This window comes from Mobula birostris, chromosome 10 (genome assembly GCF_030028105.1).
Source record: "Mobula birostris isolate sMobBir1 chromosome 10, sMobBir1.hap1, whole genome shotgun sequence".
NCBI lineage: Eukaryota > Metazoa > Chordata > Chondrichthyes > Myliobatiformes > Myliobatidae > Mobula > Mobula birostris.
Window position 1 is genome coordinate 133,819,885 of NC_092379.1, and position 12,294 is coordinate 133,832,178.

Here is a 12,294-nt window from a genome sequence, read left to right on the forward strand (position 1 = left end):
CCTCCAGCACATTGTGTGGTTTGCCATGATATTAAGGTTGTTTTTCCTTAATATCAAAAATATAGGATCAAAGATCAACTTTATTTTCCATATATATTTACATGTATTAGGAACTTTCTGTGGTGTGACATGCAACAAAAAACAACATTCAGTGATTGTAAAGAGTAAGTGTTTAAATAAAAACAGTTAGAGGTTAAAGTACAGATATGGAATAAAACATACATAAATACCATCATGTACAGGGTATTTACAATGTAAACAGCATTAGAACCACAGTGTACAGCCTCAGAATAGAAGAATGTCCATTTGGAACAGAGATGAGGAGGAATTCCCTTCGCCATATGGTGGGGAGTCGGTAGAATTCATTGCTACAAACGACTGCAGAGGCCAAGCCACTGGGTATATTTAAAGTGGAGGCTGATAGATTCTTGATTAGTCAGGGTGTCAAAGGTAACAGGGAGAAGACAGGAGAATGGGGTTGAGAGGGGTAATAAATCAGCCATGATGGAATAGTGGAGCAGATTTGACAGACTGACTGACCCAATTCTGCTCCAGTGTCTTATGGTTGAGCACCTCTGCTCCATCCACGAAAAGTGGATTTTCCCTGTGACCAACCATTTTACTTCTTAACCCCCTAATGCTATTCCAACATGCCAGTCTATGGTCTCCTTTTCTGCTACAATGAGGCCACTCTCAGGGAGGAGAAGCAACACATCATAATCTACTTAGGTAGCCTCTAACCTGATGACATGAAACACACATTAAAGTTGCTGGTGCACGCAGCAGGCCAGGCAGCATCTGTACTTCTTCCTAGAGATGCTGCCTGGCCTGCTGTGTTCACCAGCAACTTTGATGTGTGTTGCTTGAATTTCCAGCATCTGCAGAATTCCTCGTGTTTGCTGATGACATGAACATCGATTTCTCCTGGATTTTTTTTTCCTCCTTTTCTTCTTTCTCCCGCCCTCTCTCTCTTCTTCCCTTCCCCACTTTGGCCTCTTACCTCTTCTCCTCAGGTGCCTATCACCTTCCCTCAGTGCCCCTCCTTCTTCCCTTTCTCCCATGGTCCACTCTCCCCTCTTACTTCTTCTCTATCCTTTCAACCTTCTCACCCACCTGAATACAGCTATCATCCTCTAGCTCAGGTCTTCCCAACTGGGGTCCACAGACCCTTTGGTTACTGGCAGGGGTACATGGCATAAAAAAGTTTGGGAACCCCTGTTCTAGCTTCCCCTTGCCCCAACTTTATATTTTGGCATCTTCCCCCTTCCTTTCCAGTTTGAAGAAGGATCTCAGCTCGAAACGTTGACTGCTCATTCATTTTCATAGAAGCTGTCTGACCTGCTGAGTTCCTCCAGCATGTGTATGTTGCTCCGGATTTCCATCATCTGTAGAGTCTCTTGTGTTTATGATTTTATTATAAAAAGTGTTTTAAAGTGTTAACGGTGCCGTGCGTGACTGAGGTAATGGTGTTGGGGGGGGGGGAGGGCTAACTAGAATGGTTGATCAGATCATCTGCCTGGGCTAAGGAACATTTAAGATGGCATTAAGTTTTTGTTTTAATAGCCCGATAGCACTTTCCAGAAGGGAGATTTTGGATAGTTTACCTACTTTTCTTACACAGCTGTTTAAAACATCATTGTACGTAATTGACATTTGAGCTTTAATTTACAAAACCAGTTGGCAGACTGGGACTGACAACAATGTGGAGATTGTATGCAGATACAGTATATACAATGGCACTGCAGCTAGTGTAACGCTATTACAGCACTAGTGGCCTGGGTTCAATTCCTGCCACGCCCTCGTGACCTTGTGAGTTTCCTCTGAGTGCTCTGGTTTCCTCCCATAGTCCAGGGTAATTGGTCACATGGGTGTCATTGGGCAGTGTGGGCTTGTTGGGCTGGCGGGACTAGTTATCATGCTGTATCTCTAAAAATATAGACATACTTCAGCAACGGCAAGCAGCATGGATTTCATTGACTGCTTCCCAATCTTATTCATCTCACCCTATGTGCATTCATTATCCTGTGTGCTTAACTCCTGTTCAAATGCCCTTTGCTTGCTCTCTGAGCTACGGCGATCCATGAAGATATGTGTGGGTTTCTTCCAGGTGCTCCGGTTTCCTCCACATTCCAAAGAGATACTGGCTAATAGGTTAATTGGTCATTGTAAATTGTCCTGTGATTAGACAAGGATTAAATAGGTCGGTTGCTGGGTCTCATTGGGCTGGAAGGGCCTGTTTCATGCTGTATCCCTAAATAAAATCAATAAATACAATATTTTAACCACTGTCTGTGTAAAGACTTAGATCCTCACACAGCCGAGAGATCTTGCTCATTGCAGTTGGTTGCAATTGAAGAGTCAATGATGGCTTCTCCAATCGAATGGAGTCTTGAGGAGAGAATTTCTCCTGTTACATATAAACTACATACACAAATGGTACTGCAATTGAAATCAACCCAGCTTCCAAACTATAGTCCGAGGTTTCAATTGCTGAGCGATCTGCACTCATGCGACTGAACCTTGCGTCGAGCTCCCAAAGCAGGCATGCTACTCTCTTAATTAGTCAGTGAAGGCATTTCCATATGTCAGCTATTGACAATACTCCTTCAGTGAAACCTTACCAACCTCTGTCCTCACTAGGAAATTTTGCCTGCTGGAAAAAGCTGACAACTTTAGTTAGAAATGCAATCTTAATGAGGAGTTTAAAAGTAGACTGCGCAAAAGTAGATTGAAATTACAATCCTGGTTTATTATCATATCTCCTAATTCTCATTATAAATTTGAACTCATTAAATGTGGATGCAACAATTTTTCTTTAATACAAGGACACAATTTGCAGGTCGGGGTGAATTTTACATCTGCAGCTCGGCTCTCTGCGAAGGAGATTGCTATGCCCATTGGGAAAGTCCAAAGCTCATAGATCTAAGATTGTTACTAAATGAAGGTGAGTTTTAACTGGAAAGTGGCAAAGTCACATTACCACCCAGGAAGATGAAGAGAATGATATAGATATGAGTGAGGGGAATCCTAATATAATGCATGGCAGAGAAAATAATCAGACCAATAAGATGGTATGAAGTTGAAATTGAAGCATCAATACTGGTATATACGAGTTAGGTTTAATGCCCTAGTTCTCTGCTATAAGAACTAGGTATGAAGCAAAACATTTAGCAGCACAAACTGTGATCATTTAACAAAATCTGTCCATGTTTGTCTTTTAATATGGCACAATCTACACTTAGTGGCCACTTTATTAAGTACCATCCGTACCTAATAAAGTGGCCACTGAGTGTATGTTCGTGGTCTTCAGCTGCTGTAGCCCATCAACTTCAATGTGTTGTGCATTCAGTGATGCTCTTCTGCATATCACATGCAACGCATGGTTGTTTGAGTTACTGTCACCTTCCTGTCAGATTGAACTGCCAACCATTCCCCTCCGACCTCTCTCACTCACTCACAGAACTGCCGCCCACTGGATTTTCTTTTTTGTTTTTTGCATCATTCTCTGTAAACTCTAGTGACTGTCGCGCATGAAAATCCCAGGAGATCAGCAGTTCCTGAGATTCTCAAACCAACCCTTCTGCCACCAACAATCATTCCATGGTCGAAGACACTTAGATCATATTTCTTCCCCTTTCTGATATTTACTTTGACCAACAACTGAACCTCCTGACCATGTCTGCAAACTTTTAAGCTTTGAGTTGCTACCACATGATTGGCTGATTAGATATTGGCATTAATGATCAGGCTGTACAGGTGTACTAAATAAAGTGGCCACTGAATGGTTGTCCTGATTTTTCCCTCGATTCAACACCCACTACCCTTCAATGCCATCAGGGGGCAATAGTGAGTGACAGGGTCTCCACTTGACTGAGAACAATTGACTGATGAGCAACACACACAGAATGCCAAAGGAACTCAGTAAGTCAGGTGACGTCTATGGAGTGGTATAAACAGTCGTCATTTTGGTCCAAGACCCTTAATCAGGACTGGACAAGACCTGATGAAGGCTCTTGGCCCAAAACACCAACTGTTTGTTCTCCTCCGTACATGCTGCCTCATCTGTTGAGTTATTCCAGTATTTTGTATGTGTTGTTTTGGATTTCCAGCATCTGCAGAATCTCTTGTATTTATAACCAACTAGTGAGACATTCCCCCCACTCTCATCTCAGCCACCACCTTCTATTCCTCTCTGTGCCTGCACCAAAGTCTGTCTATCTGCCCCAGTTAAACAGGTCCTGATTTCGTTCATCAAGTTCAGGTTGGGTCAGACATATCATACGACCATATGACATAGGAATAGAAGTAGGTATTTGACCCTTTGAATCTGCTCTGTCATTCAATTGTGGCTAAATTATTTTTCCTCTCAACACCATTCTCCTATCCTCCCTGTAACCTTTGATTCCCTTATTAATCAAGAATCAATCCGCCTCCACTTTTAATATACCCAGTAAGTAGCCTCCACAGGCTTTCATACACCCTGAAGTTACACAGATGTTCACATTGGGTGGGACTGGACTGTATCAATTGAGTTCTGCATTAATATTTTACAGCAACAATTCCTCTTTCTGCTTTATGCCAATGTTTTCCTTAATTACTCTGGATTATACAAAATTACTCCAGGATAGCAGTATGCTTGAGATTGTTGTATTTTAGCGATGGGCAGGATGTGTAGAGTATCAACAATTTCAGGAGTCCTTGGGCTCAGTTTGGCTTTTACACCCCAACACACCACATGGCTCATGTACCGTAGATCAAAAAGGGAGTGTACATGGGGATGGTTCCCATTTGTGGATGTTTCAACAAATATTGGAAGCAGATCCAAGTGAGATGTGAGTTTTCTATTGAATGAGTGATTGCGGTCTTGAACCCACTGGTGAATTGGTTTATTATTGTCACCTGTACTGAGGTACAATGAAGAATTTTGTTTTGCATGCTGTCCAGACAGATCAGTTCATTGCACTGGTACATCAAGGTGGAACCAGGTAAAACAGTAAGACAACGCAGTCAATAAGCCGTAAGATCATGATGAGTTAGATTCTGAGGTGAAAAGTCCATCTTATTATACAAAAGATCCCTTCAATAGTGTTATAAGAGCAGAGCAGAAGCTGTTCTTGAGCCTGGCGGTACTTGCTCTTTTGCTTTTTTATCTTCTGCCGGAGGGGAGGAGGGAGAAGAGAGAAAATACAGTACATACAGTATTTGTAGCTGGGGTGACTAAGACTTCTGCACAGTACTGTATTTACTTGTCAACATGGAGTGGAGAGCAAGTCTGTAAATCTGACAGGAGCAAACGATGTTGGGAATGGTGAGGGTGGAACATCACGGGAGGTGTGTTGGACAGGCGGGAGAGGTGGTGGGACCGGGGGGGGGTGGTTGGCACAGATGCAGACACACCCAGCCCTGAGACACTAGGCAAGGTCATTTGATTCCAAACAACTGGTTTATAGATCATTACGGAGTTTCCCTCTGGTGTTTCCTGCACCTTCCACTCTCCCTTCTCCTTTTCCCAACTATGATTCCCCTCTCCTTGCCCCCTTCAGTCCACAATAGAAACTCATATCAGAATCAGGTTTATCATCACTCACATCTGTCATGAAATTTTTTTTTGTGGCAGCAGTATAGTGTAATACATAAAATGACTACAGTATTGTGCAAAAGTATTAGGAAAATATACAGAGCTCGGGTGCCTAAGATTTTTGCACAGTACTGTAGATAGTAGGTCAGTGCTAATCAGGACCTTTGAGGAGGAATAAGAGGGAATAATTCATAGGTCAAATTGGGGACTGCATGGGATTGGTCCTCACTGAATAACAAAGAGAGATGGGCTGAATGGCCTGCTTCTGCATCTAACAATTCCAGCAACCTATAATTCGATACAAGGATGATTGAATAACAGAGCATGTTTTTTTCTATTACCGGCATCGTGAGAATATACTTACCTGTAAGTCTGTGGGACTTGTCAGAGCAGAGTTGTGATTTGCTCTGCCGCTGTTTGTGGAGTCACAGTGTGCAGGTACACGGGGGCCAAGACCCGTCTTGTCCAGTTTATTGTGTAATTGAGCTAAACCATCGTCTATTTTCTTTCGTCTTTCTGCTCCCTAAATAAAAAGCAGAGAAAAGTTTAGGCAAGAATAGGATGACCTCATTGAGGGTCAGCAACTTTAAATTCCTCGGTGAATTCATTTCCGAGGAGCTGTCCTGGGTCCAGCACATATAGTGCTTATAAAAAATAATTAACCCCCCTACCCCCCCGGAAGTTTCCAGGTTTTATTGTTTTACAGCATTGAATCAAAGTGGATTTAATTTAGCTTTTTTGACACTGATCAACAGAAAGGCACTTGCATGTCAAAGTGAAAATGGATCTCTACAAAGTGATCTATATTAACTACAAATATAAAGCACAAAATAATTGACTGAGTAAGTATTGCCCCCCCCCTTTAATAAGACACACCAAATCAAATCATCACTGGTGCAGCCAATTGGTTTTAGACATCACATAATTAGTTAAATGGAGATCTGTTTTTGGAGTCCTGTGTGCAGTCAAGGTGTTTCAATTGATTGCAGTAAAAATACACCTGTATCTGGAAGGTCCAACTGCTGGTGAGTCAGTATCCTGGCAAAAACTACACCATGAAGACAAAACAACATTCTAAGCAACTCCACGAAAAGGTTATTGTAAAGTCAGGAGATGGATACAAGAAAATTTCCAAGTCACTGAATATCCCTTGGTGTAGAGATAAGTCAATCATCAAGAAATGGAAAGAATATGGCACATCTGTAAATCTGCGTAGAGCAAGCTGTCCTCATAAATTCTTAAATTGAGTGACCATGCAAGAAGTGGACTAGTGAGGAAGGCCACCAAGAGACCTGGAGGGGTTACAAGCTTCAATGGCTGAGATGGGAGAGACTGCATATACAACAGCTGTTGCCTGGGTGCTTCACCAGTCGCAGCTTTATGGGAGAGTAGCAAACAGAAAGACACTATTGAGAAAAACTCGTATGAAATCTCAGCTGGAGTTTGCCAGAAGGCATGTGGGAGACTCTGAGGTCAGCTGGAAGAAGGTTCTATGGTCTGATGAAACCAAAATTGAGCTTTTTGGCCATCAGACTAAACACTATGTTTAGAGTAAGCCAAAAACCGCACACACATCATCCCTACCGTGAAGCATGGTGGTGGCTGCATCATGCTGTGGGGATGCTTCACTGCAGCAAACCCTGGAAGGTTTGTAAATGTAGAGGATAAAATGAATGAAGCAAAATACAGGGAAATTCTGGAGGAAAACCTAATGTAGTTTCCAATAGAAATGGGATTTGGGAGAAGATTTGTTGTCCAGCAAGACAATGACACCAAGCATAAAGCCAAAGCTACACAGGAAAGGCTTAAAAACAACAAAGTTAATGTATTGGTGTGGCCAGGTCAGAGTTCAGACCTTAATTCAATTGAGAATTTGTGGCTGGACTTGAAAAATGCTGTTCACTCATGATCCCCATGCAACCTGACAGAACTTGAGTAGTTTTGCAAAGAAGAATGGGGAAAACTTGCAGTGTACAGATGTGCAAAGCTTATAGAGACCTATCCACACAGACTCAAGTCTGTAATTGCTGCCAAAGGTGCATCTACTGAATACTGACTTGAAGGGGTGAATACTTATACAATCAATTATCTTGTGTTTGAAATTTGTAACTAATTTAAATTACTTTGTATAGATCCGTTTTCACTTTGACACAAAGAGTCTTTTTCTGTTGATCAGTATCATAAAAGCTAAATTAAACCCATTGTGATTTGATGTAATAAGACTATAAAACATGAAAACTACCAAGGTGGGTGAATATTTTTTATAGCCACTGTAAGTGCAATTATGAAGAAAGTACAACAGCACCCTTGCTTTCTTAGAGGTTTGAGAAGAATCAGCATGTCATCTAAAACTTTGACAAACTTCTGTTGATGTGTGGTAGAGAGTATATTGACTGGCTGCATCATAGCCTGGTATGGGAACAGCAATGCCCTTCAATGGAAAATCCTACATATAGTCCGGTCCATCACGGGTCAAGCTCTCCCCACCATTGAGTACATCTACCCGGAGTACTGTTGCAGGAAATCAGCATCCATCATCAAGAAACTCCCACCATCTAGGTCATGCTCTCTTCTCGCTGCTGCCATCAGGAGGAAGGTACAGGAGCTTTAGGATCCACACCACCAGGTTCTGGAACAGTTATTACACCTCACCCATCAGGCTCCTGATCCAGAGGGGTAACCACTCAACTTCATTCACCTCAGCACTTAACTAATCCTACTGAATTGATCTCACTTTCAATGACTCCTAATTCCATTTTCTCAATATTTATTGCTTATTAATTATTATTATTTATTTTTTCTCAGCTCAAGCTGGTAAAACCTGAGTTACAGGCATAGCCAAACGCACTCATTTGTCAATTGCTAGGAACTTTTGAACTATTCTAGTAGGGTTTGTATTGTGGCTTTATGAAGATTTACGTAGACATTGTGTACCTCTAATTGTTTAATGCTACGATTATTGCTTCTTTTTGTTTCTCTTTCTTTTTGTACTTGCAGAGTTTGTTGCTTTTACTTTTGCACATTGGTTGTTGCCCGCCCTGTTCGGTGCAGTCTTTGATTGATTCTACTGTGCTTCTTGGATTTACTTTGATTACCCACAAGAAAATGAATCTCAGAGTTATATGTGGTGACATTACTTTGAACCTCAGTTACAATAGTGTTTAAAGTTCCACTTGGATAGATCAATCTCTATGTTACCAGAGTTTTTATGATTTCCATGAATTCTGCTCAGTTGCTGACACTGCTAAATATCTCTAGCATATGTTTTTACCTATAACAACCTCTCTGAACTTTTTACTATTGCTGAGAAAACCTACTCAGGCAACTGGATTAACATGGGGTTAACTACATTTCTATTCAAAGGGAATACCTTTCAACTACTTTGATTGCATAATGTCAGATAAACTTTGAAGAATATAGTTTTCATCCCAGAACCTTGTCAAAAGGTATGGACACTGACATACAGGGATACATGTGGTCCTGCTATAGTTATTTGTCAGTCATTTTCTATGGACTTATTTTAAAGGATTCTACAACTCATGTTTTCGGTATTATCCATCTATCTATGTGGGTATGTAGAATATCTGTCTATTTCTTTTACTTGTTCAGTTTATCTTCTTTTGCACATTGGTTGTTTGTCAGTCATGTGTAGTTTTTCATTGATTCTATTGTATTTCTTTGTTCTACTGTGAATGCTTGCAAGTAAAATGTATCTGAAGGGAATATAAGGTAACATATATGTACAATAATACATTTATTTTGAACTTTGAATGTAGTTTTGCACATTGATTGCATGTTAGTCTTTTTTATGTATAGTTCTTTTACCTGCTATTTGTATTTCTTTATTCTCGAGTAATGGCTTTTGAGGAAATGAAGCTCAAAGTAGTATTTGGAAACGTATACTCAGTGGCCACTTTATCAGGTACACTGATACATTTGCTCATTAATGCAAGTACCTAAGCAGCCAAAATGTGGCAGCAACTCTATACATAAAAGCATGTAGACATGGTCAAGAGGTTCAGTTGTCATTCAAACCAAATGTCAGAATGGGGAAGAAATGTGATCTAAGTGACTTTGACTCTGGAATGATTGTTGATGCCAGAGGGAGGGGGGAGGCATTTGAGTATCTCAGAAACTGCTGATCTCCTAGGATCTTCATGCACAACAGTCTCTAGAGTTTACAGAGAATGGTGTGGAAAACAAAACAACATCTAGTTGAGTGGCAGTTCTGTGGGCGTAAAATCTTTGCTAATGAGAGAGTTCAGGGGACAATGGCCAGACTGGTTCAAACTGTCAGGAAGGTGACAGTAACTCGAATAACTACAGGTTTCAACAGTATGAGGAAGATCATCCCTGAATGCACAACACGTTGAACTTTGAAGAGGATGGGCTACAGCAGCAGCATACACTCAGTGCCTAATTTATTATGCAGGTATAGGAGGCCATTGAGTGTATGTGCCTGTGATAGTAAATTTTACTATGATCTTCACTTTGATGGACTGACTATCTTTCTTTAACCATAAGACAAAGGAGCAGAAGTCGGCCATTCGGCCCATCAAGTCTGCTCCACCATTTTATCATGAGCTGATCCATTCTCCCATTTAGTCCCACACCCCCACCTTCTCACCATAACCTTTGATGCCCTGGCTACTCAGATACCTATCAATCCCTGCCTTAAATACACCCAATGACTTGGCCTCCACTGCTGCCCGTTGCAACAAATTCCATAGATTCACCACCCTCTGACCAAAAAAATTTCTTTGCATTTCTGTTTTGAAAGGGCGTCCTTCAATCCTTAAGTCATGCCCTCTCCTACTAGACTCCCCCATCATGGGAAACAACTTTGCCACATCCACTCTGTCCATGCCTTTTAACATTCAAAATGTTTCTATGAGGTCTCCCCTCATTCTTCTAAACTCCAAGGAATACAGTCCAAGAGCGGACAAACGTTCCTCATATGTTAACCCTCTCATTCCCGGAATCATTCTAGTGAATCTTCTCTGTACCCTCTCCAACGTCAGCACATCCTTTCTTAAATAAGGAGACCAAAACTGCCCACAGTACTCCAAGTGAGGTCTCACCAGTGCCTTATAGAGCCTCAACATCACATCCCTGCTCCTATACTCTATTCCTCTAGAAATGAATGCCAACATTGCATTCGCCTTCTTCACTACTGACTCAACCTGGAGGTTAACTTTAAGGGTATCCTGTACGAGGACTCCCAAGTCCCATTGCATCTCAGAACTTTGAATTCTTTCCCCATTTAAATAATAGTCTGCCAGTTTATTTTTTTTGCCAAAGTGCATAACCATACACTTTCCAACATTGTACTTCATTTGCCACTTCTCTGCCCATTCTTCCAATCTATCCAAGTCTCTCTGCAGACTCTCCGTTTCCTCAGCACTACCAGCCCCTCCACCTATCTTCGTATCGTCAGCAAACTTAGCCACAAAGCCACCTATTCCATAATCTAAATCGTTGATGTACAATGTAAAAAGAAGCGGCCCCAACACTGATCCCTGCGGAACACCACTGGTAACCGACATCCAACCAGAATAGGATCCCTTTATTCCCACTCTCTGTTTCCTGCCAATCAGCCAACGCTTTATCCACGTATGTAACTTTCCCGTAATTCCATGGGCTCTTATTTTGTTAAGTAGCCTCATGTGTGGAACCTTGTCAAAGGCCTTCTGAAAATCCAAATATACAACATCCACTGCATCTCCCTTGTCTAGCCTACTGGTAATTTCCTCAAAAAATTGTAATAGGTTTGTCAGGCAGGATTTTCCTTTAAGGAATCCATGCTGAGTTCTGCCTATCTTGTCATATGCCTCCAGGTACTCTGTAACCTCATCCTTGACAATCGACTCCAACAACTTCCCAACCACCGATGTCAAGCTAACAGGTCTATAATTTCCTTTTTGCTTCCTTGCCCCCTTCTTAAATAGCGGCGTGACATTTGCAATCTTCCAGTCCTCCGGAACCATGCCAGAATCTATCGACTTTTGAAAGATCATCGCTAATGCCTCCGCAATCTCCACAGCTACTTCCTTCAGAACACGAGGGTGCATTCCATCTGCTCCAGGAGATTTATCTACCTTTAGCCTATTCAGCTTCATGAGTACTTTCTCTGTCGTAATTGTGACTGCGCACACTTCTCTTTCCTGCCACCCTTGAGTGTCCGGTATACTGCTGTCTTCCTCAGTGAAGACTGATGCAAAATACTTGTTCAGTTCCTCTGCCATCTCCTCATCTCCCATTACAATTTCTCCAGCATCATTTTCCATCGGTCCTATATCTACTCTCACCTGTCTTTTACTCTTTATATACTTGAAAAAGCTTTTAGTATCCTCTTCGATATTATTTGCTAGGTTCCTTTCATAGTTAATCTTTTCTCTCTTAATGTCCTTCTTGGTTTCCTTTTGTAAGGTTTTAAAAACTTCCCAATCCTCTCTCTTCCCACTAATTTTTGCTTCCTTGTATGCCCTCTCTTTTGCTTTAACTTTGGCTTTGACTTCTCTTGTCAACCACGGTTGCATCCTTTTTCCACTCGAAAATTTCTTCTTTTTTGGAATATACCTGTCTTGCACATTCCTCATTTCTCGCATAAACTCCAGCCACTACTGCTCTGCTGTCTTTCCCACCAGTGTCTCTTTCCAGTCAACTTTGGCCAGTTCCTCTCTCATGCCACTGTAATTTCCTTTACTCCACTGAAA

The 12,294-nt window shown here is 41.5% G+C and overlaps 1 protein-coding gene across 5 annotated transcripts in view; it reads right to left on the reverse strand.

The window, feature by feature from the left end:
- Window positions 1-12,294, reverse strand: part of LOC140204360 (mitogen-activated protein kinase kinase kinase kinase 4) — a 356,637-nt gene that overhangs the window by 144,048 nt on the left and 200,295 nt on the right. For 2 of the 5 annotated variants that reach the window (XM_072271035.1, XM_072271034.1), the window contains 2 exons: window positions 5,943-6,101; window positions 1,784-2,251 (listed from right to left, as the gene is read on the reverse strand). In XM_072271035.1, the coding sequence (XP_072127136.1) occupies window positions 2,216-2,251; window positions 5,943-6,101 (195 nt within the window). In that variant the 3' untranslated portion in view covers window positions 1,784-2,215. Of the gene's footprint in view, window positions 1-1,783; window positions 2,252-5,942; window positions 6,102-12,294 lie in introns of those variants that run through there. The other 3 variants (XM_072271037.1, XM_072271036.1, XM_072271038.1) reach the window with 2 other exon arrangements.